Here is a 27840-nt window from a genome sequence, read left to right on the forward strand (position 1 = left end):
TCCTCCCCTTCTCACTTTTCTCTCCCTATTTTCCCTAACCCCCATCCCAACCCACCCCCAAGTTCCCAATTTTTGCCCAGCAATCTTGTCTACTTCCAATATCCAGGAGGATGACTATATGTTTTATATGTGTATTGTGTTTACATTACAATCTTTCCAGCCCACCCTCTCCGACTCTACCTCCTCTTAGGATTTTTTAAATTGTTATTATTATCACATAAATACTTATGTATAAACTTATAAATATATAAATACACTTTGATGCATCCAATTAGTGTTGTCCATGTTGAATTAGATGTTTTATCAGGGTCTCACCCCCGGAAATCACTGACACTCACTCTCTCAGAACTCATTGATTACCTGGAGCTCTTTATGTATGAGTGAAGTCTCTTGTGATTTCCCAGTGCATGACAATTGGTGTTGTCATTTTGCAGGTCTATTTATACAGCCATATTGTTGGATTTTTTGGGGTGTAACTTCCCAGTGAAATATAGAAGATACAATCTCACAGTGCACAGGAGGTCTTCTGCCCCTTACAGTACTTCCAATCCTCTTCTGAGATGTTCCCCGATACTCAAATAAGAGGGTTGTGTTATAGATAGATCAGGTGGGACTGGCTATCCCTCACCCTGTTCCTTAGTAAAGGCTTTATTGCTGTGAAGAAATACGAGGCTATGACAACTCTTATTAAAGAAAACATTTAATCAGGGCTTGTTTACATTTTAGGGGTTTAGGCCATTATCATCACAGCTAAGTCCATGGTGATGTGCAAGCAGGCTTGGTGCTGGAGAATGACCTAGTGTGGGATTTCTTTTAAGTGTCCTTCTTCATCTGGCCCCACATTGACTCGGACTCCACACTTAATAGGTGGACAGCCTAAATGGCCTAAATGGTCCACAGCCCAGAAAGTATTCCAACCTTTCTCACTTGGCTTGCTTTTACCTAAGTAGTTTTTTTGTATGGTCCCACCACAGTAGTGCTAACTGAGTACATTGACTTGGAAATTTCCCAAACACATGCATGCCTCCCACCCCCATTTCTGTATTCCTTGCCCCATGGTGTCTCTTGTGCAGCTTCTTGTTCCGTGTATGGAATTGATTTAATTGTTTTTAATTTGGGAAGCCAAGCATATTTCTCAGCATTTAAAGGCAGGAAACTAAAGCAGCTCAGGGCCATCCGTGTCGCCACCAGTTGCATCACTGCTAGTCGAGACTCTACAGCCGCGACACCTGCTGGACAACAGAGATTGTTACACCTAAAACAATTTACCGGATCTCATAACAAGTAATTAATAAATCAATATGGCAGACTACATTAACATTGAGACTTTTAGTAACATTTTTGCTAATACTATGGATTGTATTCAATAAAGCTTATATGGTTATGGTGATACATCCATTTATTGGGTATTGGGACTCGAGTTTTTTTCTTCATATCATATCCTTAAGAAAGAATGTGACACTTTTAGAAATGATACAATATTTACTGACCTATAATGAGCAGGCAGTTGACAGGATTAATACCCTCTTAGATGTCCAGAACAGTTAGGAAACACAAATAAATTAAAGTTGGACAATCATTTGGCTATAAAATAGACCTGCATATGACATGAACTTATTTTTGGAAAATCCTAAAGATTCTACACAAGTTTCTGGAACTGGTGAACGAACACACACATCTGAGCTCTACTACTGTAAGCTAATATTGTGCACAAACAATCAAATGTCCTGTTTTGTCACATGCACAACAAAGCTAAGTAGTGAGGGAAACTCAAGTTGGACCCATATTCTTCCTGGGAAAAGAAATAGAAAAGATTTTATGGATGGATGGGGGCATGTGTGTATGGTAACAGGAGGAAGCATGTGGGAAGGTGGGACGAAAGGAGAGAGTACTTGGAGTAATAATTGGAATGGTGGGGGATTTGGGGAGCAATGTAGAAATCTACTACAGTGGAAACTCCCTGAAAACTACAAGAGTGACCCTAGTAAAGACTCTTAGAAGTGAGGGATAGATAGCCTGAAACAGCCATCTTCTACGCCTACAGAAGACTTCAGGCAGTTAAGCTTGACTCCAATTCAGCCACAAAATGTTCAATAGCCACAATCTGTCCTTTCTATAAGATTTACTTGGGTTATGGTGGAAGAGAACTTGTGATATTGGCCAAAATATGACTGGTCCAAATTAAAGCCCATGTTATGAAAGGGAGTCCAGACCTGACACTGCCTGGATGGCCAGGAACCAGAGGCTGGACAGACCAGAAACACAGATTAGAACCAAACATCACTGGAAAGACATTTCAATTAAATGATTACTAATGATATTCTGTTATACTATTAGATCAAGTGTCCAGCCTAAGATGCCAGAGAGGCATCATTCAGTAACATATGAGAACAGATGCAGATACATACAGCAAACCACTTGGTGGCACCAGAGGAACCCCAGAGTAGAGTGTTAGGATAGGTTTTAGGAACCAGAGGGGTCAAGGACACCATGAAAAGATGGAACACAGAAACAATAATGCATGGCTAACAGATGGTCGCAGAGAATACAGGGATAATCACAGACCTTTGAGCTTGAGCTTGGGCTCAGCATATAAGTTATTGTAGTGTAGATAGATGTTCTTCTGGAACTCCTGACAGTGGAAGGGGGAGGGCACCTCTAATATTTTTACCTGCTCTTTGAACCCTTATCTTCCTACTGGGTTGCCTCTCGCAGCTCTGATTTGAGAGATTGGGGCAAGTCTAATATAACATGCTGTGCCATGTTCTAAAGCTATCCCTGGAAATCTTGTTCAGTTTTTGAAGGGGAAGAGAAGAGGAATGGATCTGAGGTAAAGGAGAAATAGGTCTTAAGGAGGAGTGGAGGGAGGGAAACTGTACTTGAGATGTAATATATGAGAAGAGATTTTAAAATGAGAGAAATATGTATTGACAGGAAAAGCACTAATGAGATCGGTCTCAGTGTGAATGTCACTATCATGATGAAAACAGTATGATCTGCCCTTATGTGAAGAAATTTAAATCTGTGCATCAAACAAACTGTGGATCAAAGCTATTTAAAAACCAGCTCTGTCGACAGTGAGACATGGGCAGACCCTCCTCCTGTCACTCTTCCTCACTTCACATGGATGACTGCTGTGCCGTCAACATTGGACCTACGTGGATTAGTTAAAAAGAATGTATCTGAACATATGAGAGTACGTTTTTTCTTAATACAAACAATATACCATTTCCACAGCAGACTCAGAACCTCCAAAAGTTTGAGGGCTCCTGAAATCAGTTGCTATGAATTCTGAGGGATCACTATATATTTGAACCACAACCTAAGCTCTTACAACATTTGAAATTTTGTTTACCATATTTATGTCTCTATTTTCCTTTTAAGGCAGCCTCACTTTAAATTCGGGTCTTCCCTTATATACATGTGTATCTCAAGATTATTGGGGTGCGTCTCCCAGCAGGCTGTACCTGAGTAATAACTAGTCATTTTCACCACATAACTATTCTCTATTTTATATCCCATTAATAAAGAAATGCCAGCATTCTACTGTGGGATGAGAGGAGAGGTCACTCACTCGTCACGGCCAGGAGACTGGAGGACTGGTCTTCAAACCGAAGCGGTTGGAGATCTCACACTGATACTCTCCAGCATCCTCCCTCCTGACAGGATCTATTCTGAGCCCACACTTTGTTGGGGAAAGAGTCATCCTCTCTGTGAGCTGCAGATTCTTCTTCTTGTAGATCCAACGGATGGAGACATCAGTGTTGGGTGAAACGCAGGTGAAGGTCACAGATGTACCTCCTGTGACTGTGGTGTCAGTGATTTGCACAAAGGGCTCTGTCACAGGCTCTGTGAAGAAACAGAAGAGAATACCAAATGACAGTCATCCAGAGAGTTCAACCAGGCCCTCTTTAGTTCATACTTTATAAATCTTCCAGGAGGGAGAATTTGAAGCTGTGACTATAGACATATCTCGTGCTTTGTATCTGCCAGTTAGTGACTGTGTGACTCTGATTCGGGCACTGTTTTCCATGTCTCAGTTTCCATGTATTAGGACACATAGTGAATGATCATCGCCGTGTCTAAGAGTTAAGCTTAGTTATGAGCAATGGTTTGACCTTGAATTGGGGCAGCTGCTCACATCAACAGCATCTGTTACTATCTTCCTCCTCTGTTTCTTCCCTTAGTGCCTTGACCTTCCTGTGAATTCTCATAAGCCCATCAGAGCAATAGGCTAATTGCCCAAACCCCTGTCCACTCAGCGTTAGAAGAAGGAGATGCAAAGGTGAACTATCTTACCCAGCTGCCATGGCTGTACACGGCTGATTCTATACTCTAGGAGACAGTCAGTCCCATGACTTGAACAGTCAGTAAAGCCTTGTTCCTGCCAGTTCTAACCGAAAATCTAAACAAACAGTTAAAAAATCTCCCCAATGTGATCTTGATTCATGCCAGGGGCAATGTTTTGGAGATAGAGATTCCTGGTGATCTCTGTAAAGACCCCATGGCTTCATCAACCAGGGACTGTCTGACTCCCACACTCTTCTGGGTACATGTGCATGGTGAGAACTCCAAATGTCTGCACTAAGGATGACATCCCGGAGCTGAGTTTTCCCAGCACAGGTTCTTCTCTCTGCAGGTAAAGACAGGTGAGTAGTTCTGATCTACAGTTTGTCTACCCAATGTGTGTCTTGCAGTAGAAACACAAACCCCAGTGGGTGCACACAATGCAGTGGGAAAAGAGCAGGCACAGCCAAATCCTGACAGGTTAGTGTATGAAATAGTATGAACCGCACCCAGGACTTAGAGACCATAGAGTCACTTACTCTTTACATAAAATTTCACGTATGCTTTTTCGATTTTGAAATCTTTGTTTAAAACTTCTAGCGTGTAGATTCCTGCATCTTTTTCAGTGATATCCTGGAGCAACAGAGATCCATTTTGGAACGCCATCCCTTTTGTTCTCTGTGCAACGTCCCAGGAGATGGAAGGCATGGCTCTGTTGAGTTTAAAAATTGGGCTCCCATCTTTTGATTTATGCCAGGAAAAGGCTTGCACATCTTCTGGAAGATTATGAACTTGGAGAAGTACGTCTTCACCTTCAGAAACATACCGAGGCTCTGCTTGGATCATGAGTTGGGAAGAAGTAAGAGTGTCACAGAACAGAGAATGGGAACCTGGGAGGGAAAAGAGAAAAAAATCACATAGGGATCATTGTGCTTGGTGAAAAGATGGTGACCTCCAACCAGACTGAGTAGATAGATTCATCACTCAGCCTAGCATTGCAGGTGTGTGAGGGTCTATCCCACGTAATGAAGGCCAAAAACATGACCTTTCCTCACCTTTCAAAACCCCTCCTTTCCAACAGTGCCCCTGAAAGTGTCATTCCTCTGCATAGATCTGTCCTCTTGGGAGTCTACTTGGCTTCTACTTCACTACCCTCAGGCAGATACTGCACACACTTGTGCACAGTAAGGTTTGAGATGATGCCTCCCCTGAACTCAACATGTCTGGAACTTGCAATGTCTATGATTTTTTTTCTTCAGTTTCCTTTGAGACAACACTCAGCTCCTGACTTCACCTAATAGACGTTCTTGCTAAACTGTCAAGTGACTCTTAGGTCTGGGGTTGTGTGGGGGCTGGGAATAGTCTGATCTTCAAGTCAGTCTCAGCTCTTTTAAAGGCTTAGGTAATAGGCTGGCTGGTTTTATGTCAGTTTGACACAAGTTACAATCATCTTGTAAGACAAGGCTTCGGTTGAAAATGCGATCACCTGGTTGGCCTGTGGGCAAAATTATAGCACATTTTTTAAAACTGGGGATGAATGCAAAAGGATTCAGACCAATGCAGTCAGTTCAAGTATCGGGAATGGAATCCTGAATAATAAAAGAGAGCAGGCTGTGCAAGCATGAAGGGCTGGCCCATAGGAAGCACTTCTCCATGGTCTCTGTACCAGTTCCTGGATTCCATTTATGACACCCAACATGGATGTTATAAAACCATGTCCCCTAACAGCTTTAAGAGGATGTAAGAGTGTTGCAGTGAAAATGTTCCCCTGAGTCACATTTTGAGTCAAGCCTTGAAAAGATGAAAGTATGCAGTTCTCCCTGATCTAGAACCCCAATAGACTAGGCTGACTCTGCCACGTTAGACTGAGTTAATTTCCATCAAGTTATACTTTGATGCAAATGGAAGATGGAAGCTGCTCTATGGCCATTTGTCTCTAGCAATGCGTCCCGCGCTAAGTGCTCAAACCTCCACCTGGGGACACAGAGCAGAGGAAAGAGAGGCTAAGCCAGTCACAGCAGTCCTGTGTGTCTAAGCCCCACCCAGCACTGAACAATCACAGAGAATCACTTACTGTCCACATGGAGTTGCACTTGTGCTTCTTCAATTCCCATATCTGTTCTCAGAATTCGGAGTGTGTACAATCCATGGTCTTTCTCAGTGACATCATGAAGCAGCAGGGATCCATCACTGTGCAATGTCTCTCTGCCACTGTACGCAGGCCCCCACACAGTTGGTTTCTTGGCTGGTACAGGTTGCGTAGCCAAAAGGTTCTTGGAGTCAACCTCTCCTTTATACCAGAGAAACTCTAAAATATTCTCCGGGAGATTGTGTACAAGTAGAAGAGCATTTCCCCCTTCAGCAACGCTGGATGGCAGTGATTCAACAGTGGTCTGGGCAGAGGGAGCAAGGCACCCACACTTCCAAAGGAAAGCTAGAAGGTAAAAGAGAAGTCCACCTAAGTTGGGTCTTTTCTATTTGCCTAACATGACATCCCGTGTCCTGAGCAGCTGTGTCCATTGCTCAGCCTAGGTTTCTGGGTGAGTTTCTCCATGTCCTACTTGGTAGAGATCTGCCCATGCCCTTTAAATTCTCAGTGTCCCCACACTTGTCATTTCCACTATGTGGGTCTCTGTCCTCAGTTGTCAGCATGGCTGTGTCTTATACTAGATCAGATCCCTGCTCACATTGAACCCAATTAGCCCAATTGTTGGGGTGTTGGGTGGGGTGATGCCTGCCCAGCCTTTTCCCCTTCAGACCCTGTGTACTCACTCTCAAAGTTTGCTGTTGTTCTGTTCCTGCTGAGGTTGCAGCTAACACCTGAATTTTCCTTCTAGCTTTGTTTACTTCAAATCCACTCAAACTGGGATGTAATAAGAACCACAAATTGTCTTGTATTTTTTAAAAGATGCCTAGAAGAAACTCAGATACATGTGGAGACTGAAGGAATAAATGACGTATGAGAACCCTTTATACCCATGGACTTATTTAAGAAACTTAGATTTATGGATAGAGTATTAGATCATCCAATTTGTTTTGATTTTTTGCTCTTGTTTCCATATTATAGTTGTATGTGAGTAGTGGAAGGGCTGGTCTAGTGTGTGTTGTGGGGGCGTGCAGACACAGTACTTACATGGAGGTCAGAAGACTTCAGTCCATGGGTCTCCACATGCCAGACAATGAATCAAATGCCTATATCTTTGGACCATGTCACTGATCCACACCAGCTTGATTTTTTTTTTTTAATTTGGGCCATCAAGCTGTGTTCTATCTCCAGAATACTGTGGTTATGCTTACAAATTTAGGGCAAAAACAATGTCTCCCCAACCCTTACTGATTAGTATTCAAGAAGAGAATCCAAGTTTTGAGCCTCTCTCACATTCTGTATCTTCTCCCCTTCAAACACTCTCTCATGTCTTTGTGCCACTCAGGAGACTACAGACAGCATGTCAGTTCTCTCCCCTCACACACTGTCTCCTTACCTGTGAGTAGAAGCCCCTGAGATGTGGTGCACCCTTTGCTGAGGAGTATGGAAAGGGGCCTCTATTGTCTGCGTAGGCTGATCTCTCATTCCTCTGAGGTGTCTGCTCCAGCACAACTCACAAGCTCTGCTGCCCTTCCCACATATGAGCTGAGCCCTAACGCCAGGAAGGAGCACCTCCCAGAGTATAATGAGGGTGGGTCTGTGTTCAAAACACTGCTCTGCCCCACCACTTCCAGCACTGCTTCCTGCTCATTTGTCGTCCCCTCCTTATGTTTATGTCATCTAGAATACAGAGAATAAAGGGTAGTGACCATCCCTGTGACATGAGCCACAGCTGTGTAACAAAGAAGCCCAGCTGGGTGCCCAGTCTGCCCTGTGTATTCAGTGCTATGGAAACATGGAATTTGCTCCCACCAGGAAGGTGACAAAACTGACTTCGAGGCTCCAAAGGGACCAGGTGAGTGATGTGTGTGGAAAAGAATAAATATACTCCCCCTAGAATCACAGTCAGACTGGGTTCCGACAGGCTCAGGATGTGTCATGAGTCTCAGATCTGGAGTGTGTGAGAGGAAGTGACCTGTTTCCCGGAAAAGGGCTTTGAGATTCTTTATCATGTGCAAGATGTTCAGGACCATGATCCTACTTCCTGCTTGCTGAGCTGTGTAACAGGTCTGCCCACATGCTCCATAACCTTTCTGAGATACCTTGGAATACTGTTTAGTTGATTCCTCTAGGATATCATGTATTTCCCAAAGGGAACACATAAATAGTGGGAAACAGAACATGATCTCCTGAAAGGGTAGCAGACACATTTATCAGCTGTTATGAGAATGCTGAGACCATGATTTTTAGATCTGCCAAAAAAAAAAAAAAAAATGGGGGAGGGTGGAACCAGGCTACAAGGATAGTTCCTGGTTCATGCAAATAAATACCTTTCTGGCAGTTCATTGTGTGCCCTGGTGATCTCCAGGGGAACTACAGTTCTCCTCTGGGAAGCTATCAGACCAGCATATCCAATAGCCATTTGCCTGAAGGAGAGAATTCCTCAAATAGGACTCCGGGAACAAGCACTTGTCAGGAGAACCCGTGTCCTTGGTCCCTCTAATTGGGCACCATGACTTTCATGTAAAACACCATGTGCCCAAGAGGACAGTAGTCAATGGCCTGGACACCTGTTGAACTATGCTCCCCTGCTGACTCTCTAAAGAAGATGGCCAAGGGATGGAACACATTAGTACAACTAAGGCTCTCGGGACAGTGCACAGTCTAATCCCACACCATCACAAGACTCTGACTACTAGGGAGCACTCTTCCCTGCCACCAGAAAGTCAAAATCCAACATTTATCAATTGCTTCTTTCTCATGGACACATGGAGTGGAGTCTGGGACACAGGTCTTGAGGCAGGGCATTCTGGAGCTCACATCTCTGTGAGGATTCCATTTTTTCTTCAGCCATACACACTGTTGATTCCCTCGGAGTCTTTCTCAAGGAAACATTAGTGGTAAGAACTCCTAGAGTCTAGACAGAGATTGATTTCCTTGGATGAACTACCCACCACACAGCTACCTGTGTGCAAGGTGAAGTCAAAAGAAGGATTCTGATCTATTGCCATTAATCTACACCTTGTGTGTCCTGCACTAAACGGTGGCACAACGCACAGGGAAGTTAGGCACATACTACTCTCCTGTGTGTGTCCAGTGAAACAAACCTCACCCACCTCACAGATTCACAATGAACACTTACCATACACATTGAGGTACACGTTTGCTGTTGATATGATTTTTCCACTTCTATTATAGGTTCGTAGGGTATAGAATTCTGTGTCCTTCAGGTTGACCTTCTCAAACAGCATGGATCCGTTGTGATATATTGTCTCTCTACTGCTGTGCGCAGGACCTGGCCTGCTTAAACCTCTGTGCAGTGCATATGTTGCAATTTCTTCTGCCTCATCTCCTAGCCCTTTGAACCAGGCTAAGGATTCGATTTCCCCTGGCAGATTGTGGACAAGGAACAGGACGTCATCTCCTTCAGACACTATGGGTGGCACTGACACAGTGGTCTCATGGGCAGTGGTGGAGAGGAGCCAGAAGGTTAAAAGGAAGGCTAGAAGAGAATTGAGAAAAAAAAAACACCAATATTAAATGGGTGTGGTCACCACTCAACATTGCTGTGTGCATAAGTTGTGCCCACCCTCCTTCGCTGGCATGAGCACCATGGCTTCCATTCACTCAGAGTGTCTGAGTGTGTCATTACTCCTTAGGATTTCTGTGCTCAGGTGTCTGTCTGGTTCCCTGACTCGGTGTCCCTTATCCATCTTCACATAGAGTATATATGTAAGGATCACTGCCTCTCTGAACTCCTCCTCTGGAGAGTCCTCACTTTCTGATTTTTTCTCTGTTCCCTTTGTGATTCTCTTCAAACTATGAATTCATCTTTAGGGTTTACTGACATCAAGTCCACTGGAACCAGGGCTTTTTGTTTGTTTGTCTTTAGGTTTTAATTTTGGTTTTGTTTTTTGAGACAGGGTTCTCCTTGAAGCATTGACTGTCCTAGAACCTGCTCTGTAGACCAGGCTGGCCTGATCACCTGCCTCTGCCTCCCTAGTGCTGAGATTAAAGGCCTGAGCCACCATCAAGCAGCAGAACCAGGAACTTTTAAGGGTAGGATTAGTCTGATCTTTTTTGGAAAGTTCAGTTCCTGGAAAAGATTCAGACACAGTAGGCAAAAGAAAAAAAGGAAGGAAGGAAAGAAGAATGTGCCTTCTGCGATTTTTCTTCATAGTTCCTAGTTTTGGAACTTAGGACAATAATTAGGTTTAAGTGTGAAAAAATACTTTTAGATATTTTATGCTAATTTGTGTGTGTATTTGTGAAGGCTGGTGACTCCTTGTGTACATAAGAATATGTATGCCACAAATTTGTGTGGGCACATGTGCCAAGGTGTGCATGTGTGGGTACATGCCACAGCACCTACGTGGAGGGCAGAGTAGAGCCTGCAGGAGTCTGTTCTCTCCATCTACTGTGTGGGAGCTGAGGACCGATTTCAGGTTATATCGCATCCTCCCACACTGAAACATCTCTCTAACCCTCCCCTGTTTGATTTCTATTTGGAGGGTCATGCTGTCAGAGTGGGTAACATTGAAGCCAATGAAATTCACTGTGAATATGGAGTGCTTGAGGCTTTTCTCTTACCATCATCACTTACTCTCCTCTGAGAGCTTCTGGATGCTGAGCCTCTGTCCCTTACTGTACCTTATGCACCAAAGCTGCAAACAGAAACCTTGAGTCTCCTCCCAAGATCCTGTCCTCCTTTTTAGGAAACTCCAGCCTGCCTCTGAGTCCCCCTCCCCATACAATCAGGGAGTGGGTACCCTTACCTGTGAGCAGAAGCCTCTGCCAGGGGGTACACCCCTTGCAAAGAAGCACAGAGGACTCCATCAATCTTCTCACTTGCTGTCCTCTTTCTGAGAAGAGCCTCAGCTCCAACACAGAACTCAGGCTCTGCTCTTCTTCCTCCTTCTGGGATGAGATTCTTCTCAGACAGAAGCACTTCTCAGAATCCAATGGGCTGTGAGTGGTGGGATTTGAGTCCAAGGCACTGTTCAATCCCTTCCAATCTCAATGATGCCCTGCATCCTTCTCAACTTCCCTTTATGTTTCTCAACCAGCATAATTTCTGCAGCAAGGCTGATAAGCATCCCCATGGCCTCAGGAACAATGGCTCATCCTGGGGCTGACATCTGCTCTGATCTTGCCTGGGGTCTGTCAGCACAAAGCAAGGAGCATCCACCATGCTTATGTGTCTTTGTGACACACAGACCCAGCTGACCACTCAGTCTACCCTCCATTTTGTTTTTTTGTTTTGTTTTGTTTGTTTTTTCTTAATCCCTGCAGGAAAGGGACAGAAATGTCCCTGAGGGTTGGAAAAAGACCAGCTGAGTGATGACTAGGGATGAAGATCAGTGCTTTAAAACTAATGCCACCAGTCAAATTAATTCTCCAGGAAAGAGGCCAAGGAGAAGATGTTTGAGAAGTTTCATGTGCTCAGTCTTGGGAAAGAGGTGACCTGTGTGTCCTTGAAATTGAAAGGACTGTGGGCTCCTTCTTCCTAAGGAGGCTTCCAAGGCAACATTCTCGCATTATGCTTTGGCTACTCACATGTCCTTTCTGACCTTCTGGTCACCTTTACCCTTTGTTACCGGTGGGGATGATATTTTCTTTTGAGAAATGACAGGAGGGAGGAGACCTTCATGGTTCCCATGCAAAAAGGTGTTCTCAGACAAAGGAAGGAGCCAGTAGGTTAGAGTACATTTTAGAGAAGGAGCTTAAGGTGAGTAGGGACAGAGATGGAAAACAGTCTCCTAGGTCATGGCTCGGGGAAACAATTTTCATAGCATTGAGCAGATGCTGGTGATCACTGGAAGAATGGAAGTCTCATGTTCAATGCTAACAGGAAGCATGGTCAAGAAGCCAAATGAGAGATTCCCTGATATGCTTGGCACCGGTGGCATTCAAGGATGGTCTTCCTGATCACTGTCCTCTTCAGGACTCCTAATTCCTTCTACTGTAGGATGGGTCTAAACAGGGTTCCAGATTTGTCCTGGAATGCCCTGGACTAAATCTGGAAGTAGTGTGAATCCAGAGGACAGGCATTCTCAGGAGGAGCCTTGTGCCCAGGACATTTTGAAGGAAAGTCCTAGGACATTTCTCTTGAGAGTAAAAGGAGAAAACACAACAGGGCATGGGGCTGAATGCCATTAATCCAAGCACTCATGAGGCAAAGGCAAGTGGATCTCTTAGATGCAGACTAGCCTGGTCTGTGGAGCAAGTTCCAGGATATCTGGGGCTACACAGAAGAATCCTGTCTGGAAAAAAACAAAAAACAAAACAAAACAAGAGACACTAATATAATAGACTGTACATGCACTTTCAGACCAGTCACCGATGTCTCGATCCCACCTTCTCTTTGCCCAGAGAGTACTCAGGGCTATAAAATCAAATGGAGTCAAATAGATGTGCCTCCCCTATAATGTGCTCTATGCTTCTTTCTCTTGTTGTGATAAAAAACACCCTGAAAAGGAGTGGTTTAGGAGGGAGACTAGAGTCCATTACCTTTCTGGTACTGTGCTATATTGTAGCACTGAAGGAATTCAAGGCAGAAAACATGCTGCTTGCTGACTCATTCGCAGACTCACACTCTGACCCATACTTAGCTAGCTTTCTTATACAACCAAACACCATCTGCATGGAAATCATGCTGCCCACAATGGACTGGCCCCTCCTACGCCAATTAAGACAATCATTCAAAGAAATGTACACCCTGATTTGGTTGAGAATCTTTTCTGTTGTTACTGTTTTGTTTATTTATTTTTGCATCATGACAGCATTTTCCCCTCTCTCCACTGAGACACCTGTCTGTTATTATACAATAAAATATAGTTTTTATTGCTATAGTTCTATAACAGAGCTTGAAATTAGGGATGATGATGCAACCAGAAATTCCATTATTGCACAGAATTGTTTTAGCTATCTTACATGTTTTGTTTTTCCATAAGAAGTTGAGTATTGTTCTTTGAAGTTCTGTAAAGAAAGGTGTTAGAATTTTGATGGGAATTACATTGAATCTGTAGATTGTTTTTTGTAAGATAACTATTTCACTATGTTAATCCTAATGGGAAATATTTCCATCTTATGATATCTTCTCCAATTTCATTCTTCAAAGACTTGAAGTTCTTGTCATAAAGGTCTTTCACTTGCTTTGTGTCTTAAGTTAGGGTCTCTATTGCTGTGAAGAGAAACCATGACAACATCTACTCTTATAAAGGAACATATTTAATTGGTGTGACTCACTTACAGTTTCAGAAGTTTGTTACATTGTCTTCTTGGAGTAGAGCATGTCAATATGCAGACATATATGGTACTTGAGAAGTATCTGAGAGTCCTGCATCTTCTAGGCAACAGGAAATGACTTGGCTATCACAGAAGCAAATCTTGACCCAAAAATATTTCAAAGCCTGTCCCCACAGTGACACACTTCCTCCAAAAAGGTCACACCTACTTCCACAAAGCCACACTTCCTCCTATTGCCACTCCCTTTAGGGGACATTTCCTTTCAAGCCACTGTACTTGGTTAGACATACAATAAGATCATTTCTATTATTTGTGGATACTGTGAAGGGTGTTTTAGCTCTGATTTTTTTTTCTCAGCCAGTTTATCATTTGTATATTGGAGGACTACTTATTTTTGAGTTACTTTTAACCAGTCACATTACTGTAGGTTTTTTTTTTATCATCTCTCAGGGTTCCCTAGTAGAATATCTGGGCTTGGTTATGTATATAATCTTATCATCTGCCAACAGTGACACTTTGAATTCTTCCTTTCCAATTTATATCCCATTGATCTCCTCCAATTGTCTTGTTGCTCTAGCTAAAACTTGCAAAAACTCTCTTGAAAAATTTGGTGAGAGTGGATAGCCTTGTTTTTTTTTATTTTAGTGAAATTGCTTTAGGTTTTCCCCACTTAGTGTGATGTTGGCTATTGGTTTGCTGTAGAGTGCCTTTATTATGTTTAGATACGTCCCTTGTATCTCTGATCTCTAAAAGACATTTATCATGAAGGAGTGTTGGATTTTTTTCAAAGGTTTTTTTTTTTCAGCATCAAATGAGATGATCCAGTGGATTCTTTTTCTTTCAGTTTGTTTATATGGTGGGTTACACTGACAGATTTTCATAGGATGAGCCAACCCATCTTCTCTGGGATGAAACCACAACATCATGGTGGATCATCTTTCTGATATGTACTTGGATTCTCTTTGTGACTTCTTAATGAGAATTGTTGCATCTAACTTCCAGAAGGAAACTGATCTGTAATCCTCTTTCTTTGTTGAGGCTCTGAGTGATTTGGGTATTAAAGTGACTCTGGCCTCATAAAAATAATTTGGAAATGTTTTTTTCTGTTTATATTTTGTGGAATAATTTGAGGAGTATTGGTATTAACTCTTCTTTGAGAGCCTGGTAGAATTCTGTGCTAAAATCATCTGACCCTGAGCTTCTTGTTTGGGAGACTTTTAATCACTGCTTCTATTTTCTTGGGAGCAATGGGTCTATTTAAATTGTTCATCTGATTATGATTACCTATTGGAACCATTGGACTGGTTATGAATGATTCAGAATAACTTTAATATTTATTCATCTATGACAAGTAATCAAAAATAGAATAATACGTATCAGAACCCATATGGGTTTATCAGGCCCTCTAGCACAAGATAATGATGAAATTGTTCAACTATTAATAGGGAATATGCTAGATGCCTCAGAATTTAATAAGAAACTCCATGTTAACATAAATGGTTTGAAAAAAGATTTTTCTATCACTTGGCAACAAGCCAAGGAAATTATAAGGAAATGACCTTCTTGTTTTTATAGGATCAATCTACACCACATAGAGGAAGTAAGTCAAAGGGCATTCAAAGAAATAAAATTTGGTAAGTGGTTATGTTTCATATATATATTCAGGATTTCTATGGGCAATTGCTTTAAGTTCTGTGATGGTTTATTCTGTAATTACACACTTTTCAGGATTCATGGCCATTATGGGAATACCTGTACACATGAAGACTGAAATGCTCCGGCCTATGTCTCTAGTTAAATAAAAAAAGTTTTTTTGCATATTATGACATAAAGCATCTTACAGGTATATGGCACAATCATACAGTACAAGCAGTTTTAGAAGGATCTAACCACACTTTAAAAGAAACGCGTACTAAACAGAAAAGGGTAACAAAGACCCTCAGAGATAGATTAAACAGTGTTTTATTACCTTTAAGTTTTAAATGCTAATGAGAAAGGAATGGCTGAGGAGGGACATTGGATAGTAGAAAAAAATCTTATTGAGTTGAATCAGCCTGGATATTTTATAGATGTGTTGGCTTCAGATTGGAAACCAGGATATGTTTTAAACTGTACAAAGGTTTTGCCTTTGTTTCTACAGGAAAAGAAAACTCTGCAGAGACCATCAAGATTGATAAAGATCAGATTTGAACCTGGGAGGCATCCTGAATAAGGAAACGCAAGACAGTTTGGTCATTCAGTCAAAAGCACATTATAATGATGAAACATACCTTTCATATGATCAGGCATGAAAAAATCAAACTAATAACTTGAAATAAGTGATAATCTGCCAAAGGCACACTTGCCTTTCTGGCATGAAATGAAAAATGGGTTTCTTCAACTCCATGTTTTAACTGCATATTAGAGTAGTAGACTGTATTCCTCGTGACCCAAGCCATCTTGGACATCAGATTTTGAGTTTTCTTCTTAAGTAAAAAGAATATTTTTATTGTTTGGTGTTAAAAACAATGGATTTAAATGTTTTAAGTAAATTCAAATGGTCACAACAGTTTGAATTTGTTTTCTAAATCTCTAAGAATTGGCAATGCACAGATTAATAGAAATGAGTTAACTAAAATATAAGAGCTAGGCAGGAATACATGTAATCTGTTTTCTAAACAGTGTTGTAATTAATATAGCTTCCTTGTGATTATTCAGGTCTGGGTACCAGGAAATGGTACTCCATCCATTTATACTGATTTGAACATTTTACAGAACTTTCAACCCCAAAATACTTAATCATAGGAATACCAAATACACACAAGCAATACATTGTGGAAAGCTTGGTAGAGATACCTTCATTATTGTAGTTTTATTGTGTTAGAATTAAATGCTTTTCTTTTAATTTAGGTGAAAAGAGGAAATATTGCAGGATATGTAATAACACTGTGAAATCTGAGGTTGCAATATTAACTGGACAAACCTGTTTCTAGTTGTGGTGTCCCTCAGGCCCAGCACAGACTTTTCCTCCAAGAGTTTTCTCTGTGAATATTGTAAACAGGATTAAATAAAGTCAACCATAAGTCAAAAGGCAGAGCAAGCAAGCAGTTCACAGGGAGTGAGTATAGGATGGTTAAGAAAAAGCAATAGAGTACAGGAGAGTAAGAAGAATGGATAGAGAGATGCACAGGATGTATGAGAGAGGAACATTTTAGCTTGAGGAGTGTGAGGGCCCAAAGATGTGAGCCTATTCCACCTTGACAAGAGGTCAGAGAGTTTGGGCATATTTTCACTCTTTCAAAGTTGTTGACAACAGATGTGGCTACAAACAAGAGATTAGGGTGTGGTTAATTAGTATTTTAAGTATAGAGGTGGATCTGCTCCACCTGGACCAAAGGTCAGAGAATTCAAGTCTGTTCCTTACATAGTGTTAATGAAGTCTGTTGCATCCCCTTTCCCCTTTTGGAGTGAAGTATATAAGCATGTTAAAAATACACGCAGATGAATTTAGTACTCACTGAATTTCCCTCCCGATACTCTTCTGTTTCTTTTATTTCTCTCATATCTCTTTTCCATTTGATTAATAATTCTAATTCTCATGCTCCTACCCTGGACTGTATGAATTTCATTGAGTCTGGTCTTCAACATTAGACATTGGAGAAATGATAGCAATGTACTTTCTCTGCCTCTTTGAGCTAGCACGTTTTCGCTGCAGCATCTGGCTCCTGAGTCTTTACTGGTAAAATTGAAAGCTTGAAATTTTTCTAAAAGCACAAGTCATAATGAAAACAGCATGGTGCTGACACAAAAAGAGACATACAGACTAAAGGAACAAAATAGAAGACACCCAACATTATTGCACACGATTATATTTATCCGATATTTGACAGAGATGCTAAAAATATGCTCGGCACAAGAGACAGCATCATTAACAAGCGCTGCTAGGAAAACCAAATGCTAACATGTAGAAGAATGAATGTAGACCAGTATCTACCACTCTGCACCAAAGCTGACTCCAAATGGCTCATAGATCCCAATATGCTGTAAGTACTTGAGGAAAAATTAGGCAGTGTTCTACATGATACAAGTATAGAAAAGGACTTTATAAATAGTACTCCATTTTCTCAGGAAATAAGAAAACAACTGACAAATGGGACATAGAAAAAAAAGCTTCTATACATTAAAAAAAGAAACTCAAGCAAGTGCAAAGGGAACCCATAAAGTGAGATAAACTCTTTTCCACCTATACAACTTGTAGATTTTTGAAGTGTTCCCTAACAATTCTTACAGTTTCCTCGGTGTCTGTAATTATATACACCTTTTCACTTCTGATTTTGTTAATTTGGATACTCTATCTCTGCCTATTAGCTAATTTTTATAAGATTTTTATCAATCTTGTTGATTTTATCAAAAACTAAATCTTTCTTTCATTGGTTTTTATACTTTTCTTTGTTTCTTTGTATTGATATCAGCCCTCAATTTGATTATTTTTCTGCTGTTGTCTACTCCTTTTGAGTGTGTTGCTTCTTTTTGTTCTAGAGTTAGCAGGTCTACTGTAAAGTCACTAGTATGAGGCCTATACAATTCCTTTATGAAGGCACTTAGTGCTGTGAACTTTTCTCTTAGCACTACTTTCATTGTGTCCCACAACTTTGGGTATGTTCTGCATTCATCTTCATTAAATTCTAGGAAGTCTTTAATTTCTTTCTTTGTTTCTTCCTTGACTCAGCAGTGATTCAGTAGAGAACTGTTCAGTTTCCATGACTTTGTAAACTTTCTGTTGGTGAAAACCAGCTTTAATCCACGGTGGTCTGATATTATTCAGGGGATTGTTTCAAGTTTCTTTGGAGACCAAGGATACGGTCTTCTTTGAAGAAGGTTCTATTATGTGCTGAGAGACGGTATATTCTTTTGTGTTTGGGCGGAATGTTTGGTAGATATCTCTTAGGTCCGTTTGCATTATAACATCTGCTGGTTTCCTTAATTCTTTACTCTCTGTCTGAACAACCTGTACATGGGTAAAAGTGTGATGTTGAAGTCTCCCACTAAGTCCCAATAATGTTTCTTTTACAAAGGTGGATTCCCTTGTATTGGGGACATAAATGTGTGTTGATGAACTAGGAAAGCTTGTGTTAGGATTCAGGCACCTCCTGCCTCCTGTCACCTAGCTAGCCAGCCCAGAGTCCCATGGCTGCCATGTCACTGATTATTCTGCATACAGGTACAAAAGGTCCCTTTAAGGGATAGGCTCCACCCATTACTGATCTCTTTTCTCTGTTGTCTGAAGTAACAAACAGGCCTTTACACTTCTGTCTCTCTTGCTATTCTCTCTTTCTCCTTCCCCCTTTTCTCAATAAATATTTCACTTAAGTTTTGTCTGCATGGTTTATTTGTCTCTCATCCTCCACACAGCCTCTGACTCCCACCAGTCAAGGTCTCTCTCAGGCAGTTATACAAACTCCAAGGTTCAGTCTCATGGCATATAAATACAGTGGTGCCAGCCTCTACCAGGCTCTGCAAGTGGGCAGACTGGAATATGCAAGAATCCTGTCCTTTGACTGGCCGCTTTCCAGATCACCCATCTGCTGGGATAGTAAGCACAACACCAGCTAAGGTTGGTAGATTCCTTCCTGCTCCCCAAGTGGATTTTTCTGACAATCACCACTGGCATGATCTACAAGTGGGGCTTTATGGCCTAGCACCTCAGGGCCCCCTGCTTTAACACAGGGGTTTGTGTCTTTGCTTTTTGGACCTGTGGGTCCTTCAGGCCTTCTATGTTCCTCTGTTCTCAGTTATATGGGTCTTTTGGTCTATACAGTCTTTCTTCTTCGTGCTTTCTCATTCGGGTTTCATGCCCTTCGGGCTTCATGGCCTCTCGGACCCCATTTTTTTGCCGATGACCAAATTAATGGCCTGAGCCAGTATCACTGGTCCTTGCTTGAAAAGGATCATTGGATCTTCTTGCCTCATTTGTGGGAAAAAGCTGACAAAAACCATAAGCCCATCCGCTCCACTACTATGTCTTTCACTCTTTTGCCTCTGTACTCAAATTGGCCACCTAAAGGCTTTTTACCTCCTGAAGTTTTACTGGACCTTTCTAACTTCTGCCAGCGGATGGGTAAAAGGAAGGAGCTGCCGTGCACACAATCATCTTTTCTATCTCAGTGTTGGAGGGTTCTGTTCTTCCGCCTGTCTGCGCTGCTGCTTCTGTCCACCCTCACCCTCCTGCCACAGCTGCCCCAGGGGGCAGAATCCTCTCTCTGGCTGGAAATGTTCTGTTTCACTAGGTATCTCGATCTCCTGTTCAAAATGCCTCCCTTTTCTTCATGTCCTGTCTCTGTCATGGGACAGGACCCTGCTTTCCTGACCTGAGATAAACAGCATATATAGGGATGTTTCCTGATTGTTTACGTATGAAAAAGTAATGTACGTATGCTTTGGCCACTTGTTTGTGACTCCGTTGTGAATGCCTGGGTTATACGTACCCTGCATGAGTGGATATACCTTAAATCCTATAAAGTGCCTTGTAACACACGGGTAGATTCCACCTTGGCTAAGAGCAGGTCCTACGACCCGACTGCCAAGGTTAAAACCTAATGAGCTTTCCCTCTGTTCTTTCTCCCAGTGCTGGCCACCCAGGTGTGCAGCTGCTGCTCTGACTCTGCACACACACACACACACACACACACACACACACACACACACACACACCAGTATGTCTAGGGCTTGCTGCAGCTCAGGGCTGCTGCGCTGTTCCTGTCTCCCCTCTGGGCAATAGTGTGACAGGGTGTGGGTACACTCTGTGCAGTGCCCATAGCATACCCTAGTCTCTGCCTTCTAAAGGGCCTGCCAGGCAGAGTTCATTCATTCTCTTTGGCTCAGCCCTCACCTTCGTTTTGTGGCATTGTCTCTAATTCCCTCTCGCACAGTGGCATGCTGATTGGTAGGGCCCGCCAATGACAGCCAATTCACGCAGAGACCCCACCAGATCCGCTCTCTCCCTCCTGCAACAAACCTGCCTTTTAGTTCATGGTAGGAGAGGTTGAGGTCTCATCCTGGATACATGAGTAAATACATGAAAAGGATTTGATCAGGTCATCCGAGCAACCTGGAGCGAAAAGGATAAAGCAGAATGTGATGTGAGAAGAGCGAACGGAAAATTCTTATCTATAGAAGGCTATCATGTCTCTGGCACAACCTTAGTTGGGCAGGTCGCACAAACAGCTTGGGTACAGACTGGTAGAAGAGTTTCTTATTTTGTTTTCAGGATGGTCAGACTGGTAGAAGAGGAATCATGTATCGTGCATGATCCCTGATGCATCTCCAACACAACATGCAAAAACGTTTCACTGAACCCTCATGTGTGCACTGAGACTGAGTCAGAAATGTCCCCTGTGTCCACCACCATGAGCCTCTCTAGGCAGAAGTCCCTCCAGCACATTCTAGCTCAGTGCTGGTTCTGGTTGCATGGGGATAGACCAGAATTCCCAGGCCAGCCTTGGTGTCTATGTGGTGGGTCTGTGTCATGAACCTAAGGCAGGCCAAGTGTTCTGGTTTTAGACATCTGCATTTAGGAAGCTGTAGCATTGATGAAACAAAATACTTACGGGCAAATGTTCAGATTGAATGTGGTGTCACTCATTTGGTTCCTGGATTTACACTTATATAGTCCTGTGCCAGTGGTGGCATTCATTAAAGTGAGAGCTGCATTGCCTTCTGACAGCTTCACCCTTTCTCCTTCGGTGAGACTGACCATTTTTCCTCCACAGGTAGGTTGTGGTTGACTCTCATGCACAAACGTCATGACTATAATCTTTAACCTCCATGGGGTTGGAGTTGTTGCTTGTGATAGTGGCTTTGCATAGCAGTGCTGTGTCTGTGAAGACAGCAGAGAGAAGATGGCCTGCTGTGTGACCTCTGACACATGCAAAGGCCTCTTTCAACCACTGTTGCCCTGTCTAACATCCACCCCTAATCCCTGTTCTTAGAAAACCAGGCAAAAGATGAATCACAGGCCAATGCAGGAGGACTTGAGTGCTCAGAGACAATGGGTTTCCTGTGCTGTGTGGGAGAAACAGTCTTTGCCATGTGTGAACTGAGCTGCAGATCATGGTGGTACCGACCTAGGATCTGGAGTCAGATGACCATTGTCTCTCCAGGATGTTACTGACCCACATATTCCTTGCACCAAAAATGCTGTGTCTCCCTGATTGTACTGATATCCACTGCTGAGCCTGTGTCAGTGCCCTCCAAGGACAGATTAAGAGTTTCCCTGAGAAGCACCCACATATAGTTCTTGGGACTTGTGTGTTCAGAAATCTCAAACATGAGACCAGGAGCATGCCCGTCGTTCAGCTAAATGAGCAGTTTGGATCATAACATGTCCAAATTTCACAGGTGTTTGATGGTAACTGAGGTTCACAGGTCTCCAAAAGGCAAGTGAGTTTTAGAATGATCTAGTAAAGGAAAGAATAAGGGGTACAGCTGAGTTTGTAGCCAAATAATTGTTTTGGCCTATAATGTTCTGTCTTTCACATGTAATGAACATAAAAAGATATTTTTTAAAAGATACGTTACTGTTTTCTTCCTTTCCTTATTTCTTCCTTCCTTCCTTACTTTCTTGCTTCCTTTCTTTCATTTTTGTTTCTTTCCATGTGTTTTGTTATTTTACTTCAGGTATTTTACTTCACGTATATCTGTGAACCACAAGTACTCAAGATGACCACAGAAGCCAGAAGGTATGGAAATGGAAAATATAGATTTTCCTGAAAATGGAAATATAGATTGCTTATGAGCTGCCATGGATGTCCTGGGTACAAAACTTCAACCCTTTAAAAGAATAACCATTGCTCTTAAAAACTACATGATCTCTCCAGCACTCTCTGATTGATGTTTTCAGAAAAAAAAAATATTACTGGTAAAAGGTAGAGGTGTATTAGGCAGAACTAGGTTAGGGATTTTTTTTACTTTAACATTTTCCATATAAGACCATTGTTACTCATACCCAAGATCTAAGGCCAATCCCTAAAAGGATTACTTCTCTAAGGAGTACAGTGAGGTAAGATGAGAGATAGATGCTAAAGTTGTTTGAAATAGTGACTTCTTGTGAAAAGGGAGCCCAGTGTTTCTCCCTTCTATTGGAAGGGAGAAAGTAAAGCTTTGCCCTTTGTCTTTCTGGAGTAGTGGCAACAGCATTTCAGAAAGCACATGATTTCCTGTCTAGCAGCTGGCTTGCAGAGTCCTGAAAATTTGCATAAAATCCCTCAAGGCAAATAGTTTAGTTCTAGAGTCAAATCTGACTGTCCATTTGTTTTTACTTCCAGGAAGATATCCCCTCAAGTCACCAATGATTGAGATTAAGATCTCTGAAAAATAGCTCTTCTTCCTCTACGGATACCTGAGAAGGGCTCAAAGGTGAAGACACTGTATACATGGTTGTACATAGAATTGAAGTCTATAACACATGGCCTCTGTGAGGCAGATGAACACTGGGGTTTCTGTGTCTCATTTTCCCAATGATAGCACACAAATAAATGTTGCCATGAAGATAAAGTATCCTCAGTATGAACAAAGTCCTGACAGTGGGAGAGGACAGCTCTCAGGATCAGCACTATTTGCTACTATTTCCTGCAGGAGAGAATTTTTGCTCGACTTAATCCCTGTGAACATGCACTCATCAGGAGGACTTATGTCCTTTTTTACTCCTCTTGGAGACCTCGGCTATCTTGTGAAACCTCATAAGCCCATCAGAACCATGGGCTAATGGCCTGGGTACCAGTACAGCTTGAGTGTCTATACTGAGACTCAGAAAGAGATGCCAGCTTGACTATTGGGTGAAATTGTGTGAAATCCCCTAGAGTTGGAGTTAGATGAGGTAGTGATTCCTCTTCACATGGACCCTGGGAACTAAACTCAGATTGTCTGGAAGAGCAAGAAGTGCTACTAAACACTGTGTCATCTTACAAACAATCTTTCTCATTCTCTTCCTTGTTCCCATTATGGATATAGCAAACTGCCAAATTCACCTTCTAATTGTGTGACTGCCTTTTTTTTTCCATTGCAACTTGGGCTTTGGGAAGACATAATGTACCTGTTATTTTGATATGTTTCAATGCCAAGAAAAATCTGAGACATCTGTGGATAAATGAATAAATGATTATACAAGGGCACTGATTTTTAAAGGAATCTCATGTATGTAGATAACAAAACAGGCTAATACCACTGCTTGAGTTTTGGTATGCAGTTATTTATGCATTCTATGTACATGTATGAGAGAGAATGTGTGTGTGTGTGTGTGTGTGTGTGTGTGTGTGTGTGTCTACTTAGGTATACATCAGTGTGTGGGTAGGAAAATGCTACTGCACATGCAAGGTAGATAAAAGACATGAGGGAACTGGTTGCCCCTTCCACCAAGTTGAACCTTGGAATTTAACTCAGCACATCATCCCTGGAAGCTATACACTGAGCAATTTTAATGACCCACCCTGCTTTGATTTTCAGTTAGAGGGAAACTCTGTTGGGAATATCAGTCTTCAGAAAATAATTGCCAATGATGAAAAACTTTGACTACAAAACAATCTGTTTCCCACTCTCCTTACTGCTTCTAGTTCACCAAGGGCTTCCTCATACTGGACATTGGTTCCTCTCTGTCCTCTCCATTTAGGCTGGAAGAACAAGTCCTAGTCCCCTCTCAAGCTCCTGCTTTAGAAGATTTCAGCCATACTCTTGTGTTCCCATCCACGGTCAAGGCATGATCTCCACGATTTTGTGTTAGGACAAAAATCTGCAGCTTTAGGCCATGTTCCCATTGTTTTAAGCAGACCACATCTCCTGCAGCTCACTCTAGGACAGAGAGTATAAGAAATATCTATGTTGTGACTCGTACACTCTCCATATACAACACCTGACCCCTCCATGTCCCCTGTCTCTTACACTACACTGAAATAAACACATGATGTGAAACTTCCCTCTGTCCCTATAAAGCTATAGATCACACCTTTCCTGTGTGCTTGGGATTGAGAGAAGTTTTCTCAGTAATGTTGCCCAGAACTGGAGAGTGATCTCAGAAGAGGCTCCTCAAACTACCTCCATGATCACTCTCATGGCAGCTATTTCTTGTTCTCATACTCTTACTAACTCTCTTGTATTTTCACTCCTTTTTAAACTTTTAAAGTACATGCTTATTGTTCATACATCATTTTCATTCCTCAGTCTCACCCTTTACCTCCTCAGATTCCTTCTACTCTCCCTCTAATTTATGCCTCTTTTGTGATTATTATTATTATACATCAATTTATATAAATTGATAAATATTTTATCTGCTGCACCCATTTAGTGTTGCTCATGTGTTCATGTGTTTATAACTGACCATTTAGGTTTGAGTAATATATCAGAAGTTCATCTAGCCGGGCGGTGGTGGCGCACGCCTTTAATCCCAGCACTCGGGAGGCAGAGGCAGACGGATCTCTGGGAGTTCGAGGCCAGCCTGGTCTAGAAGAGCTAGTTCCAGGACAGGAACCAAAGCCTCAGAGAAACCCTGTCTCAAAAATCCAAAAAGAAAGAAGTTCATCTATGGAGATTACTAATTTTCCCTTTCAATTCATTAGTTACTGTATCTTTTATGGGTGGAGCCCTGAAAGATTACCTCATCCACTCTAGCATGAAAGCTTGTGTTGTTATTGCTTGGGTCTTGTTTAGGCAGCCATATAGCTGAGAATACTTGAGTACAGCTTCTTTGTAATATATAGAAGACAGAATCTCACCGTAGACATCCTGGTCCTCCACTCTTACCTTTTGAAATGATCAATGAGCTCCAAACAAGAGGATTGTGATACAAATAAATTATTGGGCCTAGACACCCTATGATGTCTGTTGCTCTGCAGCACATTTGAACAAACTTTGAAATTCTTTGCTAGTCTCCATAAAGGCTTCATAGATGACTACGGGTAAATCACTTAGCTGTGGGTATATGGAGTGTGCTTAATTTTACCCAGAAATTATACTTGTTTAGGAAAGTGAACCATAGAAAAATGCTGAAAAAAAGTCAGGCCATGTATCATAAATGTTTTAACATTAAAATAGTCAAAAAAAAGCATTGAATTAGGGCCAACATTATGCTTGTATCCATAGAGGATGAAACATTGTGGATGCCATCAAAACTGATAAAAATCTGATGGGAGCAAGAGGATGCTACAGCTGCTGAGATGCTACAGCTGCTGAGATGCCTCTGGGAAACAAAAGGACTTTGGAGCACACCGTGAATCCTCCCCCCTGGAGACAGCTTAAGAATTTATGACAAAAGGGAAGTTAATGACTCAGAAACCTGGATGCTAAAGATCTGTTCCTTTCTATACTTATTTGTGAAAATTATACAGGTAACAGGCAAGCTATATATATTGGGCTTTTATTCCCAATCCTCAAATTAACATATGAGTAAGTTGGGGAGATATGGATATTCCTTTAGTGATTAATGAATCTTCTTGGTTACCTGGACCTTATGACAACCAATGTTCTGCTCAGCCAATGGAGGAGTGTAATATGATTGAAAATTATACTGTTGGACTACAAGTAATTCCTATTTGCACCAGAAATGGAATTCAATACCTAAATATAACCTCTCAAGTATGGCTATCCATATTCAGTACTACCAAAGATTATCATAAAAAGTTTTATATGCTTCATGCATCTGGTTTTAAAAGATAAGAGATTAATGATACTCATTCCATAAATCTACAGTTCTGTGAGAAATGCATTACCAATAAGGAACTTGATTGGGTACACTAGTAACAGTGTAACAGCGAGAAGCCTTGACTGTTATTAATATGTTCCAAGGAGATGTCATGCACTGGAGCCCTCCGATTTCCCTCACTCAGACTTCTTCTCACTCAGACTTAAGATGGAAATGTTATAATTTGAATAGAAGTGTGGAAATCTTCTGTTAACAAACCTATTCAGTGGCATGGAGTTGGAATGTCAAGTCCTCTCCTGCAATCTTACAATTCAGTTCAAACTAACTTGTGGAAATTGGCAAGTACCTTCTACCCTCTTAAAGCATGGGGAGGAAAATAAAACATTGAGGATGATAAATATACTTTGTCTTTTAGACTATATCAAAGCCACCCTTTTATGGCTTATGTATCATTATCTTACTTGCTATTATTTTGCCTGTACAATGGCAACCTAATAATTACAACATCACTTATCACTTATGCACACTTCATATCTGTGGTATGCTTCATAGGTATGCTTCATATCTGTGTTAATTTGATGTGGGATTTCCCTCTGTATGCTGGAAATGCCATTGGTTAATAAAGAAACTGTCTTAGGCCTGTGATAGGGTAGAATAGAGCTAGGTGGGGAAAACTAAACTGAATGCTGGAAGAAAGGAGGCAGAGTCAGGGAGAAGCTATGGAGCTATTGCTCCATGTTTGTCCTGATTCAGCAGTAGTAGCTAAATTAATTAATTAGTTAATTAATAAAAGTGTGGGATTCAAACAGAGGCATCCTGGGCTGTGCTGCCGGTGCAAACTCTGGCTCTTTCAAGAGTCCTAGCACTTGAATGACATTTGTGAGCCTGGGTGCTTGTGTGCCCACTCGGGGTCGGGAGCAAAGTAACTGAGACCATGCCCATGACTCAGTGCTCCTGGCCTGGAAAGATGGTATAATCAGATCTACTAGGTGTGTAGAGGCAGGAGATCATGGTGGATTCCTGCCACCATACACAGAGATATTTCCAGACCACACATTGTGCTGCATGGCAGATTTAGCTATAGCTATGATAAAAAGAGTTTATGTGTTGCTCATTCCTTCTCAGAGCTAAAGTGGTGAGTGCAACTCCAACTTAGCAGTCCCAGAGATGGCAGTAATTTTGAAAAGCAGAGAGAGGCATAAAAAGTGCCCAGGGCTGCAGCACCCAAGCTGCTTACCATTTTTAAAGCTCTCTAGGACAGAAAAGGATTACAGATATGCAATAGGATAGATTCCGACATAAAAAGACCTCTAAATGATATGTGGTATGCTTAAAAATGTACATAGGCTAGGGAGAGAGAAGAAAAAGAGTATAGAGAGTTATAAAAGGAATTAAATGGTTTAGAAATTATAACACAAAGTCTTCAAAGAGACAGATAGTCATAGATTAAAGGAGTAAAGATAATAAAATAAATATTAAACTTGTAGAAAAAGTAATAGAGTAATAAAAATAAGCCACATAAAGATGGAAAATAGACAGAGTCTGGATTATG

The 27840-nt window shown here is 41.7% G+C and overlaps 1 protein-coding gene and 1 long non-coding RNA gene across 2 annotated transcripts; one reads left to right on the forward strand and one right to left on the reverse strand.

Annotated features, from left to right (window-relative positions):
- Window positions 1–769: 769 nt before the first annotated feature.
- LOC126491458 (pregnancy-specific glycoprotein 22-like) lies at window positions 770–11377 on the reverse strand. The gene is made up of 6 exons (XM_050127143.1): window positions 11149–11377; window positions 9516–9875; window positions 6362–6721; window positions 4827–5177; window positions 3575–3849; window positions 770–1229 (listed from the first exon to the last, which is right to left on the reverse strand). The coding sequence occupies exons 1-5, from the start codon at window positions 11207–11209 to the stop codon at window positions 3578–3580; spliced, it is 1404 nt and encodes a 467-aa protein (XP_049983100.1). The 5' UTR covers window positions 11210–11377; the 3' UTR covers window positions 770–1229; window positions 3575–3577.
- A 7200-nt stretch (window positions 11378–18577) lies between these two features.
- LOC126491460 (uncharacterized) lies at window positions 18578–23781 on the forward strand. Its single transcript, XR_007589402.1, has 2 exons — window positions 18578–22338; window positions 22924–23781. It is a non-coding gene; the product is annotated as an uncharacterized lncRNA (long non-coding RNA).
- Window positions 23782–27840: the final 4059 nt, after the last annotated feature.

Source organism: Alexandromys fortis, unplaced genomic scaffold (assembly GCF_014885135.2).
Source record: "Alexandromys fortis isolate MF-2015 unplaced genomic scaffold, M_Fortis_MF-2015_v1.1 scaffold_262, whole genome shotgun sequence".
Lineage (NCBI taxonomy): Eukaryota > Metazoa > Chordata > Mammalia > Rodentia > Cricetidae > Alexandromys > Alexandromys fortis.

Bases quoted from the DNA above. Each gene is read 5' to 3' on its own strand.
- LOC126491458 (XM_050127143.1), bottom strand. From the start codon at position 11,209: ATGGAGTCCTCTGTGCTTCTTTGCAAGGGGTGTACCCCCTGGCAGAGG. The intron at 9,876-11,148 runs GTAAGGGTACCC...ATTCTCTTCTAG, and splicing joins GCAGAGGCTTCTGCTCACAG to CCTTCCTTTTAACCTTCTGG. The intron at 6,722-9,515 runs GTAAGTGTTCAT...TTTACCTTCTAG, and splicing joins CGTGTACCTCAATGTGTATG to CTTTCCTTTGGAAGTGTGGG.